Raw genomic sequence first — 18,687 nt, 5'->3', positions numbered from 1 at the left:
CAACATTGTTACATTCCCTAGCATGAAGAAGTAAAGAAGCGTGCTCAACACCAGTGCTTCAACTGGGTGCTTAAACTTACTTGATACTAAATCAAACACTTTGAAAATAAATAAAGCAAGCACTTTTTACTTTTTTAATTGCCTCTTCATTCAGCAGCCATTTTGTAAAGTGCATTTGTTTAAATCACTACTGTTACTTTTTTCTCATAAGTAGGCCTAAGGTCGCACAACTTATTATTGAGAAAGGAGTAAGGTCACGCCATGTAAACTTTAAATAAATGTACACAAAATATCAGTAGCCTAATCTTTCAGATGTAACTTATGTTTTCTTACAGGAAATGAGTTATGTCATGTCATATTCAGCAACTTCCTTTTCACCTGCCCTCACTCGTCCTCATGCAGCTGTGCCCGAATAAGGAGGCCACATGTCTGGGTCAAAGCCATCGATATCTCAAAGTTGCGACACTACCGTTGACTCCCGTGAACAAACAATGGCGGCACTTCCGGGAACTATTCCATTGAGAATGAATGAATATAATACGACTTTTCTACATGACTTATAGTCGTGTGCATAATAATGCATTGTCATTGAGTAATGTATATGTATGTGGAAATGCAGTTTATAGTCATTGTCATCGAGTATTCACCGTAAATATTAATGCGATCGCTGCTGTCAATCCCGTAGTAAACCAGGACCGAGGGAACTACTGAGTCTACCCACTAACCACGTGACCGCTCTAATCTGGCTTTAACATGGAAGTCAACGGCTGTCGCAACTTTGAGATATCGATGGCTTTGGTCTGGGTGAGCTCCATCTGCATCGCCTATCATGGGCAGCTCCAGTTGGCCTGCAGGACAACACCTCTTCCTCCAATCACGCCTTGAAATGAACCCCCACCACATCCTTCTCCACGACCCACTGGAGTGGTCGGGAAGTCTGCATATGTAAAGGTGTAGAGTACAGACTATGCACAGTTAGAGAACCACAAGACTGTGCATATATAGTGGGAGGTGTCTGAGATGGGTCAGATGGGTGGTACAGATCGGAATGCATTTGAGTCCTGACCATGAGTTGCAAATGACTGAAATAGATATTCACTCACACTTGAATTTTTAAAATCACAAGAGAGCTATCTGAGAGCATGGACATAGACAGAGAATCCTCTGAGTTTACAAAGAGTGATGGTGTCACAGGCACGCTGGCAACTAAACCGCTCCATCTAGCATCTGTTATGAGCAGCATCTGTTCTTGTTTGTCTGTTTATTTGTTTTACTGCACTTTGGTCAACTGTTGTTGCTTTATACAAATAAATTGACACTGACATTGACATATCAGGTTTAATGATATGATACATCAATTAAACCCAGCGCTATATCATCCTCAGAAAGGAAGATGCAGGAAAGGGAAAATGTGGTTTGTTGTAATTACATTATATTGGCATAGCCATATGCTCTCTATGCTGGTAAAAATGAGACATGGAAGGTAGGGTATTTCAAGATACAGTAGAAAGAGCAGGCCTATAAGTACATGATAAACCTATTTGCCTTGTTTAGTTATAAATGTGTAGCCTATAGTAAAGGAGTATCATCAAACAACAATCTGATACCTATACAGAAAAATGAGAATGACCATGACGATGATGGAGCCACAAGGTTTCATTCAAACAAATCCGACCCACTGTCTATGTGTCTGACGCCTCGGTTTCAGATGGTTCTTAATAGCCCATTCAGGATCCTCCCTGATAGTTGAAACTTGTTTTCTATGCACTGTCCGATCCAAGTGGCATTGTAACACTAAAGGGTTTGACCTTTCATTGTTCCTGTGATGAGCAGGCCATTTGGTCAATGTGGAAAGGCCCATTCAAGCCTGATTAGCCCATTTCACACAAATGCATGCCACATCAAATCTGTGAATATTTTTTGGAGAATAGCCTACATTTTTGCACGAATTTCCTTACAATGCAAAATGAATATAATGTGGACATGAACAACAGTATCCTTGGTAGGCTATAATAAAAAAAAATGACACAATAATTAACATCCACAACAGAGGACAGTAGCCTCTTTGCGTACAGTAATCGTATGGGGCCTAATTGTCTAATGTTCAATGTTGGAGTGGTTGGACTCTCTTCTTTGAACTTGTGGAAAAAATCATGCAGCAATTTTTTGAGCAGATTCCCACCTCTTCTCTCTAATTAAAAAAACGGGTATAGGTGCAGGGTGACAATATACAGTATAAATTATTTATTAGTATAAAACAGGTGACAACAGGTTTTCTTCTTTTTGATTTTCGAAAACTTTAAGTGGGTGGAGCATGAAACGTATGCCGTGACATCACATCCGTCTAGATTTTATGTCTGGTCAGGTCGTCTTCAGCCTCAGAAAGCCAGAAAGGTGCAAAAACGTTAACTTTCGGACTCGAAAGCAAAGCCTGAAAGTACAGATATTTCACAACCAGTGATAGATAAAGACAAAGGAGCAAGTTCGACCAGACGTGTGTATTACATTGTGCAGTAGAATTGGTTTCGTTTCAGCAGACGTTAATACCAGATCAAAATGGATACCACACCAAAGGATAATCGCAAAGCTAAAAAGCCTAAAATGGAGGACGACAGCAAATATCTTCCAGAGCTTCTAGCTGAAAAAGATAGCCTTGATGCATCGTTTACCCACGCAATGAAACTTCTAAATGAAGGTAAGTTACAGTTAATCCACTGCCTTCTACCAATTTTGAAGCATGGCGAAGTAGGCCCAGTCGCATGGCAAATGCTAACGTTAGCGAGCTAACGATAGCTAGCTACAAACCTGTTCTTTGCTGCCATCCAAACTTGAAATCTGACCACGCTTTCATCAACGTTAACATTATGTGGCAAGTGTGTATGTATAGAATAACTCTATAAAATATGTATAGCAGTGATTGTGAACTGCTTTAGATTATTGTTCCAATCATTCATTTTTAGCGCCAACCATTTGCTAACGTTAGGTTTCGGTCGTGCCTTTTGTTGAAGCCACCGGATGGATATGTTAGCGAGTTAGCATTTTCTGAAATACAAATATCGATTTTTGGTTGAGTGTGTAAATTACCCCGTCCACTTTATGTTGTATGAGCGAAATTAATTTAAGTAAAAGGCGTGTGGTTTTGTCGTTATGGCCTAGTTTTATGTTGAGCCAGTGTTAATGAAATCACAATCATTTGCGTTTGCTAAGATTAGCGTTTGTGCATTGTCTGAATGGGTGCCCCTACATGAAAGCAACGTTAGTTTTTAATGTGATTAAAGTGTTAACTGTGTAGATAGTCACACGCCAATCCTAAGGATTTCTTTTCCACTGCAAAGGTTAATGTCAACGTTGCTAAAGTCGGCCTTGCTGCAGCCTCGTGCGCCACCTGGCCTGCTAAGTTGCATGACGTATTTTCTTTGTCTCTGGGATATATGGACAATATTTTATTAGACTAAAGCATTCTTTCCAAAATGTATTTTTCTCGAAAAGATCACACGTTGTCCTCGTCATGCTTTTGGTGGTTATTTTATTTACTGCGATGATTGAAGACAATTGAAACATTGATTGTCGTGATGCCACTGCACGTGTTTGGGGATGTAACGTAATTGGTATTCCTCGTTGGTCTTTCTCACTCTAAACCCAGTCTGCACTTTTATTTCTATGATCATGGAGAATGTTGATGGCAGTAGGGTCAATACCTAATGACCTCAAAGTAATATACCCAGTAATGCCTTGATTGAATAATGTAAGATTTGGCAATTGATGGAGTATGTTAATTATTACTGCTCATATATTAATCTAACAATTACTCTACAGAAATTGAAAGGATCCAGAAAGGAGAACCCAAGAAAGAAGCAGAGACCTACTTGGACCTGTTCAGCACGAAGAATGTGAGGGTGAAGGAGAGGGTGTTGATTCCTGTAAAGCAGTACCCACGTGTAAGTACATCCCTTAATTTCATATCAATAGATTTTAGGTGTTGACATAATATAACAGTGTGGTTAGATTTGTATTCTCATTTTTATCCTTTATCCCACCTAGTTTAACTTCGTTGGGAAGATCTTGGGACCACAGGGGAACACCATCAAACGACTACAGGAGGACACGGGGGCAAAGATATCTGTTCTGGGCAGAGGGTCCATGAGGGATAAGAACAAGGTAAGCGATGCCTGTTTCTCTGTCTTTCTAAAAGCAGTGATGTGTTTCCATAATGAGTTTATATAACCTTTTCACAATGAAGGACTGTGGTTGTTAAATCGTTGTGTTCTGCTTCCCAGGAGGAAGAGCTTAGGAAGGGCGGAGAGCCCAAATATGCCCATCTGGCCATGGAGCTGCATGTGTTCATCGAGGTGTACGCGCCGATTCCTGAGGCATACCTGCGCATGGCCCATGCTATGGAGGAAGTGAAGAAGTTCCTGGTTCCTGTAAGTCTTAGAATACTTGCTGTATCTTACTTAACCTGTTATAAGTTTGTTTTGCTCTGATCTGACATAACTGGTTATATCTGCTTGTCTCTGCTCATTAGGTTGATAATGTTGAGGACATCCACCAGGAGCAGTTCATGGATATGGGCGGCTACCTTAATGGCTCTCAGGACCAAGGAGGCAGAGGCCGTGGTGGACCACCAGGCAGGGGGAGAGGAGCCCCACCACCCCCCATGTCTGTGCCCAGGTTGGTGTTTCACTTGCCTGCCTCAATTTTGACAATTTCTTACACTTAGCTCGCCTGGGACCACTTCATGCTGTTACCTTTTTGGACTCTTGAGCGTTAAGTCTCTTGCATCAACTTGATCTCACACATTTTAATGACGTATATGGTTTGTCCTTGACTTCCTTCCAGGGGTCGTGGCATGCCTCCACGTGGAGCAGGTCCCCGTGGTGGTGCACAGCGAGGAGGTCCTGGTCGAGGTGGAGCCGTAAGGGGGGCTCCTGCTGGCAGAGGCGGACCACCACCCACTGCACCCCCAGGCAGAGGGGGCGCCGCCACACGGGCAAGGCCCTCTGCACCCCCTCCTCAGAGGATGCTGCCATCCTCAGCACTCTCTCACCAGCACCACCAGCAACCGCACCAGCCTCAGCATCAGCACCAGCACCAGCACCAACATCCAGCAGCCCCCGAGGCCTATGAGGAATATGTAAGTTTTACATTTACATGAATGAGTTGCTGTATTAACAAGCATTGGAGTATTGTAGCTTATTTTTGAGTGAAACTGATTATGGTTTCACTGTGTTTTTTACTTAAATGTAGTTTAAGAATTTCTTGTGCAAGTTGCGCGTTTAGAGTTATATTAACTTTTTAGTCGAGCTAGTGGGTTGGTTAGATGCATTGGTGTCCTTTGCCCTTGGGTGGTTGTAAAAATGCGCAGATGGTAAAATGCTTTCGTTTTTCTTTTTAGTCATATGATGAAACGTATCCTGAAGGCTCCTACGAAGGGTATGACTACAGCCACTACAGTCAGCCTCCCCAAGCGTAAGTTTCTGTTCCATCATGTTTGTCCCTGCTATGTAATAACTACTGTCTGACTCTGAGCTGTTCTGGTGAAATGTGAATTGCACGTGTAACTGCAACACCATTATGTGTCCACAGAGAGACGGAATACTATGACTATGGGCATGGAGAGGCACAGGAGACGTATGAGTCCTATGGTATGGGTAAATGTAATTATCTGTTCCAAATACGTATAACAATTCAATTTGAAAAAAAATCTTTAAGTTCAGCTTTTATCTAGGATCAGTGCTGTGTTTCAACTGTGTATTTCTCTCTCTGTCTCCCTCTCTTCTGTCTGTCAATCTCTTTCTTTCACTTTCTCTTTCTCTCACAGCTGAGGATGACTGGGGGGAGGGTGGATGGGCGGCAGGCGGAAGTGGTAAAGCAGCTGCTCCCCGACAGAATAAGAATGCCCCTCGGGCACATCCGTACGCACGGCCTTTCTGATCACTGAGCCAGTTTCCTGGGCAACCGCATCGAGTTCTAACTCCTTTTTAACGACTCAAAGTAATTTTTCACCTTTTCCATCCTCTTTTCTGTGATGTTGATCGAGAGGAATACATGTCCCTGTAACTGTTAAAGGGACTGTCATAGCCAGGACTGTGTGCACTGTTTGATTTTAATTCATTTAGTTGTCAACCCCCTGCTTGCCTTGGTTTTTTTTATACTGTGTCATCTGTATGGGTAAAATGGCCTGCTTGAAATGTGCCCTGTGAGCATTGTGGTTGGATTGTCATGGTCACTTTGTGTTGGATATTTTTATGATGTTTCCCCTTTTTAGGATTTTTTTTCTTCCCACTTTACTTTTTTTATAATAAACACCACAAAACAAAAAAACAAAAATCAAAAACATTTGCGGCCACTATATTTTATGATCAAAAACTGTAAATGGCTACAAAAAAAGAAAGAAGACAACTCAGGATGAAGGAAAACTCAATATACTGCTGTCCACGTAGCTACCATTCAAGTCGTTCAGCTAAATTTGAAATGTTTCAAAACCTGTTTATCTACTGAATGTTCTAACAATACAATTTTTTTGTTTTCTCCAAACAAACAAAAAAAATCAAACTGTCCTTAATTAGCATAGAACCTTTGTTAAGGTCAGCCCAAGGTATGCAGGGCTCCCGATCTATGTAAAAAAAATCAATAGATACACTTAATGAGGGATGTCTTTCTGACACTTGAGTAGAAACTTCTCGGGCTCATCCAAATGAGACTGCAGCAGACCTAATAGCATGTATTCAGCATCTGGCTAATCTATAGATGGTCAACTGTACATAGCTTTTCCGTCTTTATTAAGCGTTGAGCAATACTTGTGTAAGCTTGTCTAAATAGGTGACTAAATATGACCTGTTTTGCTGCAGTATGTCAATAAACTAGTTCTTTTCCTTCGAACAAAGTTGGTATTTTTCTTTCACCTGTGACTTTAAATGAAAATATATCGAACTAACCTAAAATGTTGTTCAAAAGAAAAAAATGTTTTTAAAATACAAACATTGCATGCAGAATCATGACATCCGAATGATGAGTCTTAACATTGTCTGTTATATTAAAAGAGAAATCAAATTAATTGTTAACTGTCCATAAATTGTGTATAAACCCTTATTGACTTGCATGTCAATTTCAAATGTATTGAGGAAAAATTTACATTTCTTCAAAACAAATTGTACATAGTTGCCTGAGGAGACAGTAGGACATCCCTTAATAGATAAGATTGAGTTTTATTTTTTATCATGCACTTAAATTTTAATGTTCAAAGATGTGCTGGTTCTAGGACTCCTGATGACTGCAAAGATTTATAAAGGTTTATGCACAGTTTTCTGCAAATCCAAGTGCAAAAATGTCTGCTAGAACGGAGGCAGCCAAACCAATGTTTGTAAAGGTTTCTTTTTGTCTGAAATAAGTTTATGCATCTCCAAATAATTTCCAATTGCTCAAATGTTTTGTTTAGATATTACCACAAAACTTTATTCTCACATGGTGTCATTAGGAGAATAATCATGATCTCGCACCAAAGGCCTGTATTTGCAGTGTGTGAGATTTACTCCCCCCCTGTCGACGTAATTCAGGCCTGCAGACATGTACTTGAGTTTGATGCAAAGACTTGCTGGCTGCATTATAAAGCGAAAAGTGCAAAGGAGAGGAGGCAAAAAACCTAGAACTCGCCGCAAACCAAAGGTAAACTAAACCCCAAATCTACCTCGGTAGTGCTTGCTGGCACTGTCTTTACATTCTTTGATCCACATACATGTAAGTATAAAAAAACCACTAGTTTCTTGCACCATCAAAACTGTTGACATTAAGAGAGCAACATTAGCCAAAACAAAATTGCAACTATAGTTCCAACTACAGTTAGAATGTACAAATTCAACTCTTTCTGGAAAAAAAAAAAGTATGCCAGTCATGACCAAATTTATAAAGATTAATGATAGTTACAGACTATATAGTTAACATTGTCAGGATTTATTTATACATCAAACTATTGGTTAATTAAAACAATTATTGCTTAAAACTAGTTGGACGTAGGTCTTTCCTGTAGGCTCTTACAGCACATTTCAAAATGTACGGGCCATTGCTCATAGATTTTTGTGTTCTTTCTTCAGGGATATCTTCAGGCAGCAAGCCATAATTCTCAGCCAGGCCTATGGATCACAGGCCACAGGTAGGTAGCAGGCAGGGGTCGGTTAAACATTACCACCTCCCGTGATCTTTGAGGTAAAGTATGAATTGAGATGAATGGTGTGTTGGAATTGGTGGCAGATAGGTATGTGTGTAAGGGCAGTGGCGTTTTTTGTGACCGGACTTTCAAAAACGTATTTTTTCTAGCCCCCTCACTAACTTGTACATTATTATACTATACATTAAAATTGGCTAACGTACTGGCATATAATGTCTATCAGATCTTATGCTAGAATATTTTTAGGTGTTGGTAGTTAATCATAACTTGAACAACAGCCAAATCAACGGGGTAGTGGGGAGCAATTAGTGGCCAGCCAGTGAATGTTTTTCTCACCTTGAGAGGGTGAATTTGCTCAGTGCAAACAGGCAGTTTGATGTCTTGCATTGAAGTGGTCGCGAATTAAGCTGTCAAACATGGGAAAATGTATCGTTCACAATGGCTGATGGGATGAGTGACTCTTTCGGTTCCTTCTTCCTCCTTAGCTTGGTTTGTTTGCCAGCTTGTTAGCTGATAAATGTGGGAATGTTTGAGATGGTGAATTTCGTCAAATGATGCAGAATCTGAAGTTGACGAAAGACCAAGTTAAACACCTATCAGAAAACCCGAAATAGTGAACTTGGCCACAACTACACAATAGCACATTTTGATGGGGTCTTCAGAAAATCTTCCCTCCTTAGAACCAATATAAAAACCCTGGGCTTAACCAATGTCTAAATATAGTTATAAAATGACTTCAACATGAAACTGTATTCATGGGTTTCATCCGGTCCCTTTCCACAGGTGTATACAATCAAGCACCTTGATTATGAATGCAGCCTGCATGGTGCTTGATTAATACACCTCTGGAAAGGGACCTGATGAAACCCATGAATATTTGGGTCACTAGTAGGCCACCGGTATGCTTTATTTGATTTGATACTTGGTAGACATTTAGACATTCTATTAGTCAACAGAGCCCGTCCACTCAAGTTTTTGAAGTAAGAATCCCTTTCATTATCTCCATTGAAGAATTGAATTATAAGCCATTAAATGTTAAGCATCCTAGGTAGACTTACCATAGGTGTGTATGTATATGTGGAATAATTCACCTCTCTCTTCCTTGCCTTTTTAGAAGCAACCTGGTCGTCCAGTTGATATTTAATTGTATGCTTTTCATTTTGTATTTTGCTACTTTTATGAAATAAATGAAGAAATCGACTCTCTTTGTATGGCACTTATTTGCTTTGCTTGTATTGTGGCTGTGTTGTACAGACATAAGATCTAATAATTAGTGTCTTGGAAGAGGATTTCGAGGATTAAGTGTCATCAGCTGTGACTATGGTATTGCCAAACCAAACAATGATATTGATATTTCATAGTCATTGTGTGGACCTGCATGACTCAAGACATTGGTTGTAGGACTGGTACTGCCAAAGTGGACATAATCTACCTTTTCCACGCCACGATCTTAAACGTTCAAAAGTGACAAAATATGCCCCCACGTCATTGTTGCTCAAAGCTGTATTTCTCATTTTATTGCACTGTGACGAAGGGTGGTAAGGTTCCGAATGCAGCCATGCTCTGCCATGTCTGATGGATAGAAAGGTAGAAATTATTTGGGACATTCTACCAGAAACTCCTGTCCTGGGATTTCTTCAATTAATAAAATGTATGACTCTTTGTATAATCCGAAAATGCTGTAAATCTACTACAAATTAATTCATTTCTAGGAGTTGTTCTGTAACGGATATGCAATTAGTAATGCATGTGTTTATCGCTTTATTAAAAACCCTTTTTACAATTGACTATTTAAAGGGTCAGGCCCGGTCGCATTAAAATATCCTAGAAAAGAATGGAATTGTTTTAAGATTCCATTCTACAAGATTCTTTTAAGGGAAAATAAGTTTCTGGTTTAATGTCCCATAGAGGTAGACTGGGTTAACCCAGCCCGATCTGCCGGCGAGTGATCTCAAAAGATTGATCTAGTTTTGTAATAGCCAGGCTACCATCGAGGTGCAGCATTCTTTAACCAGTAGGGGCGTCATAGACCAGCAGAGACTGTTTATAAAACTAAACAATCTTTGTACAGTAGGCCCTACTGGGGAACAAGCCTCCCTATGGTCCGGGGACATGCTCCGCTGGAAGAAAATGTAATGCAACAATTAAAGGGGGCGCTAGGGGGTGCTACAGCTCCCTCTGGGTTTGCCGTAGCACCCCCACGATCAGATCGGGAAAGGGTTACTCTGTCTATGAATAATGTCTAATTTGATTCGCTGGAAGGGGTGGATTAACTTGATGCGCACAACTCATGGCTACAGTCGGGGCTATCATTCGGCATAATTATTTAAACCCGGACTGGCCGAATCAAGTGTCCCCTCGTCGTTAGGCTATTAGAATCAACAGTGATGAAAATGTGCATGTTATTTAGGCGCGTTACCACAGATGCGCATTGAGCTCGCACGAGTTGTTCCAGCGCCCGAGAGTCAGGAAAAAAGATGGGAAACATCGCACACAACGGCATGGAGTACCGTGTGGGAGCACTTGTGCTATACGCTATATCTCTCGCAACTGGTGAGTAAAACATCCAACAAAACAGTTCAGAGACATCTAAAGAATTTGAAAAGGCCTGCTCAAATAATAGCCTAAATGTTCCCTGTATGGGCTTTGTTTGCTATGGGGATGCCGGACTGTATCTGTTCTCATGTAGGCTTACTCTAGCCGGCTACTTTATTGTGGTCAGGGCTGTAGTGGAGGCTAAACGCAAGCAAATGCAGTTTATCCAAGTCTGAAATAGTTTGTCCACCTGTTGGATGTTTGTTTTGGAGTTTATCCATCCTTCAAAAGAGTTGATTCAGCCATTGCAACTTTAAACATCAAAAAAAAAAAATCACACTATCATCCACATACACAACATAGCTTACACTCATCAACTCTCCATTTAATAGCTTACCACTTGTATTGTTATAAACATTGGACAATAACCTATACCATAATCACACATGTTCTGAAAAGAGCCTTAGGGTAGGTTAAGATTTTTCTGCAAGAGAGTAAACAGAGTTTTTAACATAACTTATTGCCAGCATTTGTTTTAAATGAAGGTTTGTGATCTTACTGTTTTACAAGTGGTCTTCAAAGCAGTAAAACATCTTCAAAAATATTTTTCCAAAATATTGTAGCTGATTTATTATATCCTTGTATTCATCATATAGGCCTATTGAACAGAGGGACTTTACTCCTGGAAAATAGAAAGCTCAAATGCTATTTCTCATCTTTCACAGACTAATTAATCACTTCAATCCATCGTTTCTCAACCTTGGGTCGGGACCCCATGCTGGGTCACCTGAAATTCTTAAAATTGACCAGTTCATAAGAATATACATTGACTAAATCAAATCTTTGATTGATGTAATCATGCTTGAAAATCTAAGTAGGCTACTGCTCCCAACTGGATGTTACAGCAGGGATGAGATGAGTGCTCTCAACATGTTTTGAATGGGCTTGGCGACGTTTTGTGACATCAAAATAGGGTCATCTGCCAAAAAATGGGAACTCCTGCCATATCTCAGAGGACTACTGTTAAGGCATGCACTGCAATTATTACAACATTTGCATACATCATTGCCATAGGTGTGACACCTACCCACAGACTGTCAACACAGAGGGAGGAATATGGAACAAAGAACAAAGAGCTTATGGCAATGACCTTTCCTTGTGAAACAAAGTGCTTCACTGGAGTCATAGATATATATTGTCAATATATATATCTATGCACTGGAGTTATCAAGCAGACACCTTCCATCATGGGTTTTATGTTGAATTAATTCCACTCAACAGTGGTGTCTGGCATCCCTGACCCATTCCCATCCACTATGGGTTCGCGGACCACCCCAGAGACACAGCGACAAGATTTCACATGTCTCTGTTTAAGTCATACAATTACCAAGTGGCCATAATCATTGTCTTGCCTTTTCAGCAGCCTCAGACAATCTCTTCACTTCTATCGGGGATCATCCTATATCTTTTTAAAAGTTTTCTGCAACTAAATATTGTAGTTAGGGTTAATTTAAATGAAGAATTAAATGAAAAAAGTGAGAAATCAGATTCTGTCAACTTTGTTCCATTAGATTTGAAATATGGAAATAAAATTTGTTAGAAAGATTTTACACTTTATTCACTTTGTAAACACTGCCATTTATTTGAACACAATTTTCTACTGATTTTGTGTGTGCTGGCCAACGTTGTTCCTTGGCTTCTGCAATCAACTCTGCATTCTTTAACTTGCACATTCTTCCTTTCAAAGACTTCTTTCTGCCTTTCAAAGGCTTCCTCCATTGGATCTCAAGGGATTAGTTGACTTCATAAAGTAGGTGATGCACACTCAGATTACACCATATCTAGTCTCAACGTATAGTCACAACAATACACGTTGGAACCGTGTAGTTGCCTTAGTTGCCATAATAACGTTTTTTAGAATGTAAATGTACATCCAAGCTTAGCTGCAGGAATCTGTGAGGGCAACGGATGTAAGATAACAAAACTGGAGAAAAAATTGTGTACCCAGGGCAGGCTTAGTGGCAGCTACCTTTTCATGGTTGTCATACAGTATACATAAGTTTGATTAATCCAGGTGATCAATCAAAAAATAAAAATGCTTGGTTTGTTTGGAGGAAGAACCGTCAGTTGAGGACTTCCTTTTGAGGGCTGCTGAAGTACAGTAAGTTGTAGACGAGTCGGGTGTTTCTCCTCTGGAGAAAAATGAATGCACAGGAATAGATAGAGATTCATATTATCTCTCTCAAATCACAAGCTCAGACGACTTCCGCTGTATTAATGTCATGCTTGAAGTTCATGAATGAAGGTCAGACTACAAGTTAAGGAGCAGTTTCACTGGTCTGTGCAATTATATCGAGGAGACCAGAATATTGACACTTAAAGCTGTTTTAAGACAGCTTAGGACAAGCAGCTGCTGGCATGACTGAAAAGAAGCATTATTGATTAGATAGTCGTTCATCCTCCCTGAACCACTCTTTCACAGTTTGAGGCAGATGATCCTGGCATTATCATCCTTGAATCTGAACCTTGCCATCCAGGAGGAACTCCTGCAACTCCAGGCCATAACTGCCTGTTCAGCAAGTTCAACAAGTCCTGTTCAGTGTAGGATGGGTGTGTATTACATGTGCAACGTGATGAAAATCAATAGAATTAAGTAGTTCGGAATTTTGGACATAGGACCTAATTTCCAGGTTAGCCAGTGTGATATTTATGAGTGGAGACCGTCTCCAGCACATTTCATCCAGTCCTTCTAGTTGCAGACTTGATGCTAGCTAGTCAACAGTATGTGCAAGCCTGCCACTAAAAACAGTCTTTCCCACTCCACAGTACTCCCGAAGCAAATAAATGATAACGTCAGACTATACAGGAAATGTCTTGACAAACAAAAGCTTTTCCACAAATTCACAAAGAAAATTGATGTCCTTAAAGGCCGCATATTTGAATTTCCCCAATTTTTTTCATTTAAGGCATTAAGATCCATTTCCGAAAGATGATTTTATATTTAACTGTAAGCATGTGTTCCAATACTTTTGGAGGGCACTATACCTCCCAACCTCCTGACTTGTTCTGATGACTTTCTTTTTTGTCTCAGCCTCCTTCAAGGTCCAGGTCCCATCAGAACCTTTGGTGGCAGTTAGAGGCAGCTATGCCGTCCTCAGTTGCTCCTTTCCACCCGTGGCCCAACAAGGAATTCCTCCAGGATTGCTGGTCACTTGGCAGCGGAGTGACGATTCAAGAGTGGTACACAGTTTTTATTATGGCCGGAACCAACTGAGTCGGCAGAGCGTCGACTTCCAGAATCGGACCAGACTCTATGTGTCCGAACTGTGGACAGGGAACGCCTCTCTGAGAATCACAGATGTCCGAGCGCAGGATGCAGGACAGTACCTTTGCACAGTTAGTGATGACAGGGGGACCGATAAAGCAGAGGTGAAGGTGGAGTATGCAGGTGAGGAGGGGTATTGGCAAATGTTTAACTTGCCCAAACCACAGACCATCATAGGTTCTTGGTATTATTTGATGAATGACAAAGGGATTGAAAACTTGGACCAGTTGCAGAGATCTGAGTGTCCATTTTTACTGGAAAAATGTTGTGTGATGATGTGTTCAGTACTTATTTCCCACACTATAAATCTGGTTAAACCTGAAGAGAAAATTGCACAGACCTCTCTGGAGGGAAAGTGCTTTCTGTAACAAGAAAATCTAGTCACAAAAAGTTGTGGGATGCACAATACCTCGTCTGTACTAGTATTCCAGTATGGGAGGACTTTTGTATCCTCAAACAATGGTCTTTAAAGCAGGTGTAACGAGTAAAAGGTGGTGTGTTGCTACAGTAAGTCGCTTTGAACAAAGGTGTCTGTCAAATACCAGAAACACAAACATAAACACTAGTTAGCATGCTGACTGTAACAGTCGTCTCTAAGCAATTTAGTTTAGTTGAGCTGTGAACGCTTTTCATTTCAGGATGGTCCAATCAGGAATCCTGAACACAGAATTACTAAGCTTCAGGGATCAACCGTTTTTATGTTCACCAAGATGATACTAACTAGCCTCAAAATTCTCAAAAAGCTGAATTCATATTTGCTTCAATACAGAAACATTTGTCCTTTTCAATACAGTACAAATAGTATAAAACTGTTGTTGCTTTCATAATGTATTTGCATTCAACAGCATTCTATTCTGAACCCCAGCTGAGTATTGAAGTGGGCCTCCACAACTCAAGTGTCCATTTTGAAACTGAGGGCTTCCCTAAAGCAGAGGTCCAGTGGTTGGGGTCACAGGAACAGGAGCTTGAACATCAGTCAGAGTTCAAATATGGGTATGTCAACTTTTTCTCCTCACTTATTTAGTGTGGCTATCATTGCATTGAGCCATTATTATGTCATTATGTCCCATTATCATCATACAATTCATTACTGACTGAAACAGGTATGCATTATGCACCAATGAGGACACCACAATATATGTGCCTTTTAATTGTAAATGGGTTAATTGTAAATGCAGTTGTATGTAATGTATTAAATGTAATGTAATTACAGTTGAAAGACAGGGAAGTATTTAGAAAATGTGAGTCTGACATTAATGTTACATGTTCTGGGGAGCGGTGCTGATATGGCATTGTTGAAATGTGAAGCAAATGGGTCACTTCAGCATCAGGAACTTGCTGCATTGTCTTGTTAACTGACAAATCAACTGTGCCTGATAAAACAAAACGGATTCAACTGAGGGTTATTTCATATCAATTAAACACAGCATTTTGAAACAGTCAAACTGACAAACAATGCACAATGCACTATTTCCTATGACTGTCATACAAAGATTTCAGCCTGGTGTCTTATTTGGTTGTTGAGATATGCCTTTTCAGTTATGGACAGACACTCCATGTAGAAAATTGTACCTAATGCCAGAATTTTATGTGAACCACTGCACTTTTAAAAAAAATGTCCTCTCCTCTCAACGAAACCACATTTTCACTGAGAATGTGCAGTTGGGAAGTATAATGTGTAGATTTCTCATTAGAATTACTGTTCTACATTGTCCTGTAGACTGAAACAAAGCCAGATGACTTTTTGGCAGTTGGGAAAATGCATATTTTTGTTCTTTGCCTGAAGTCACTTGAAACATTGTGAATGTGTACCTGAATGTGAGATTATGAATCTACATGTTTATTGACCTAAGACAAACCAATGGCTGATAGCTAATATGTTGCAGTTTTTTCTGTCAATCACCTACCTTTGCTTTTGTCATTTTCACTCCTGGCAGAGATGGTCTCTTCTATCTCACATCTTCTTATGTGGTTCAGAACCATGATCGAACAAATATCAGCTTGCGATTGTCAAATCAACTTTTGGATCAAGTACTGGTGAGGCGAATCCATTTCAGTCAGGGTATGTATTTTTAATGCATCTTTTGTTTTCCAGTGACTTATCTGTCTTTTAGCATATGTTGGGAAAGCTGGGTTTAACTTGTATCTATTTGACAATGACTTACAAGAGTGACATTTTTAAGCCTCAGAACTAGTATTTTCGAGATATCCATCTCATTCCGAAACGCTCAAACCTTGATTCAAGCTCTCACGACAAAGGAATGATTGGTGTAGGTGGATTGAATAGCATACTTGTATTCAAAGTTCAGTACCGTTGACGGCATACTGACAAAGGCTTTTTTCATGTTGGCTGGTGCCTTGGGATGTTTTGGGAAATCCGAGACAAGATCTATTTGACATGAGAGATACTATGATGTCACTGCCATCATGTTGTCCGCCTACTTCTATTTATGTGCTGCTGGGTGGCCAGGTGCATGTTACAACTTGTTTCTCTAGTCTTACAAAAGCACAACTGTATAATGTACACAGTCATCATACAGTTGGAATACATACAGTATCATTCTATACTTTCTGTACTGAAACATTGAATTTCATCCAAAAGCCAGATATCTGTAACTTTTTGTGAGTAGTGTAAGTGGTAACAGTGTTAATTTCATTTGCCTCCCAGGCTCCCACTGGAAAGCAAAATGTGAAATGAGATCTCACCTGTTTCTCCGGGACGCTTAGGGGAAATAGGAATTGAATTAGACTTAAACAAGAGGATGGCTATATTTGCAGCTGAAAAACAGCCCTCTTCTCTTAGACCAAGTCCAATTGGTCTACTTAAGATCTCCAAATACCCTGCTTTTCTATATTCTCATCGGATTTCTAAGGGTCTCTTTGGAGAAACAGATGAGATCTCCAAATGAGCAGATTTATTTCCTTTGAGACAAAGAGGAGTATTTTGATGATGATGATTAAACAGCATATCACTAAGACAATATCGGAAACAACAATTCAGAAGACATTTGGTATGTTTGTCTGAGAAATATAGCGTGCCAGATTTAAGTGTTTGGTATCTAGATTTGTCACAATGTCTGGCCTGCGGTTACACAACAATGTGTGCACTGTACTTACTCTCAAGCGTGGGAGAGGACAGGCTATTATTGTCAGCTTAAACAGCCCATTAATGTGTTTACTTGCTTTGATCTTTGAAGAACACCCCTTTGCTTTGTTACAGCACATGGCTCCGCTGACACCTGGAAGGACGGCGCTATCGTTCTCTCATGCATTTGTGTTATCCTTTCCCTTGTGTGTGCTGCCTTGCTATTTCACATTTATAAAAAGTACACAAAACGTGGACTATAGAGGCTCTCCGTAGCATACCTCTGACAAAGCCCAACAGGCCCCTTTATTTCAATGTCATTCCCATAAATATGCCAGATGTTTTACATTTTTTTCCATTGTAGCCTACCAGATTTTCATCCATGTCCATTTCTTGGTTGGTTTATCTGTTAGTTTGTGCTGCAAAAACTACAGAATGTATTTCCTTGAAAGTTGGTAGAGGGTGGGGAATGTTTTTTTATGAAGATTTTTGTATTATTCCCTAGGAAAATAGCAAAAATGTAGACTGCCTCTTTACTATTCCCTTTATGTCCTTAAAATGGTTGAACTGTTAGGCCTACCTCTGTACCATTGCATGCAGTTGTTTTCGCACAATTCCTCTAAGAAACCACCTGAACCAAACGACCAAACAGATCAATGACCAAATCAAAACTCAGGTTATGTGCAGGGCCAAATGACACATCATGTACCCGTGCACTGCACCTGTTTCACACGGGTAGAGAAGGACTGATAACAGAAAGCCCCCAGAGCAGTCACGCTGTATCATTACTCATCAGCCCACTCCTTGTCTCCATGAAGCGTGATGAATGTTTTTGAAGGCTTTTGAACAACTGGTGTTTTAGTCACTGCTTGGATTCATCAGATTTCACAAGTTTTTATGCGTGTGCGATTACAGTGCTGCACAAGTGCACATGGTATTTCCCCTTTGTCCATGTCTATGCACATGAATAAGGATATGAAATCAAGACTGTTAAGAGGTATATTGCCGTTTGTAATATACACTTTCAAGGGGCAATTGAAACTATGACTCAAGGAGTATAAAATTCTGTCCCACGGTTCAGGAGATTAACTGATTATCTTCTCTGGCTCGGATGCCTTTCACACCAGACCAAATTCAAAGTCCAAAGTCTCAAATCCCAGAAGGGATAGTCATTGTTTTGTGTTGAACATTTAAAGTTTAAACTGTAATTACATATACAGATTTTTTTTTTCAAAAGGTTGACATTTCTGTATTATAACCTCTCCATTCTAATGTTTTGGAATACAGATTGTTTTTTCCATGAGCTGTAAGCTGTAATATATGAAAGATTCGTTAAGTCATGTATTTTCCAGGACTTTTCCAGAATATTCATTTTTTTATATGCACCATCCATATATAAATTGATAGAGTTTGGTGGAAAAGAGTGTTTAAAAAGTTTACATTAAAAATAAAGAACATTAAATACTGATCAGTTTACAAGTCAAATAAAACCTTTGTATGTTTTATGATGTCTAAATAAGAGGATCATGAGGTGTTTCAAAGCCAAAGTATCAGAAAATAAAGACAGGTAAAAAACAT

The 18,687-nt window shown here is 39.9% G+C and overlaps 2 protein-coding genes across 4 annotated transcripts; both read left to right on the top strand.

Annotated features, from left to right (window-relative positions):
* Positions 1 to 2,344: 2,344 nt before the first annotated feature.
* khdrbs1a (KH domain containing, RNA binding, signal transduction associated 1a) lies at positions 2,345 to 9,365 on the top strand. 3 transcript variants are annotated; one of them, XR_009936493.1, is made up of 10 exons: positions 2,345 to 2,695; positions 3,817 to 3,938; positions 4,042 to 4,158; positions 4,278 to 4,424; positions 4,526 to 4,671; positions 4,840 to 5,134; positions 5,396 to 5,469; positions 5,587 to 5,657; positions 5,822 to 5,994; positions 8,091 to 9,365. XR_009936493.1 is itself a non-coding variant. In XM_062522462.1 (9 exons), exons 1-9 carry the CDS (start codon positions 2,557 to 2,559, stop codon positions 5,932 to 5,934), a joined length of 1,212 nt encoding a protein of 403 aa, XP_062378446.1. In that variant the 5' UTR covers positions 2,345 to 2,556; the 3' UTR covers positions 5,935 to 6,886. The 3 variants fall into 3 exon arrangements, 2 of the variants coding, with proteins under 2 accessions (XP_062378446.1, XP_062378445.1); XM_062522462.1 differs by lacking the exon at positions 8,091 to 9,365 and having other exon boundaries at positions 5,587 to 5,645; positions 5,822 to 6,886; XM_062522461.1 differs by lacking the exon at positions 8,091 to 9,365 and having other exon boundaries at positions 5,822 to 6,886.
* Positions 9,366 to 10,437: 1,072 nt separating this feature from the next.
* Positions 10,438 to 18,599, top strand: LOC134067288 (CD276 antigen-like). Its single transcript, XM_062522464.1, has 5 exons — positions 10,438 to 10,717; positions 13,791 to 14,147; positions 14,870 to 15,017; positions 15,962 to 16,086; positions 17,245 to 18,599. Exons 1-5 carry the CDS (start codon positions 10,642 to 10,644, stop codon positions 17,370 to 17,372), a joined length of 834 nt encoding a protein of 277 aa, XP_062378448.1. The 5' UTR covers positions 10,438 to 10,641; the 3' UTR covers positions 17,373 to 18,599.
* Positions 18,600 to 18,687: the final 88 nt, after the last annotated feature.

This window comes from Sardina pilchardus, chromosome 20 (assembly GCF_963854185.1).
Source record: "Sardina pilchardus chromosome 20, fSarPil1.1, whole genome shotgun sequence".
Lineage (NCBI taxonomy): Eukaryota > Metazoa > Chordata > Actinopteri > Clupeiformes > Clupeidae > Sardina > Sardina pilchardus.
The sequence above is the reverse complement of the archived record's forward strand: the minus strand, read 5'-3'. Positions and strand labels throughout refer to the sequence as shown.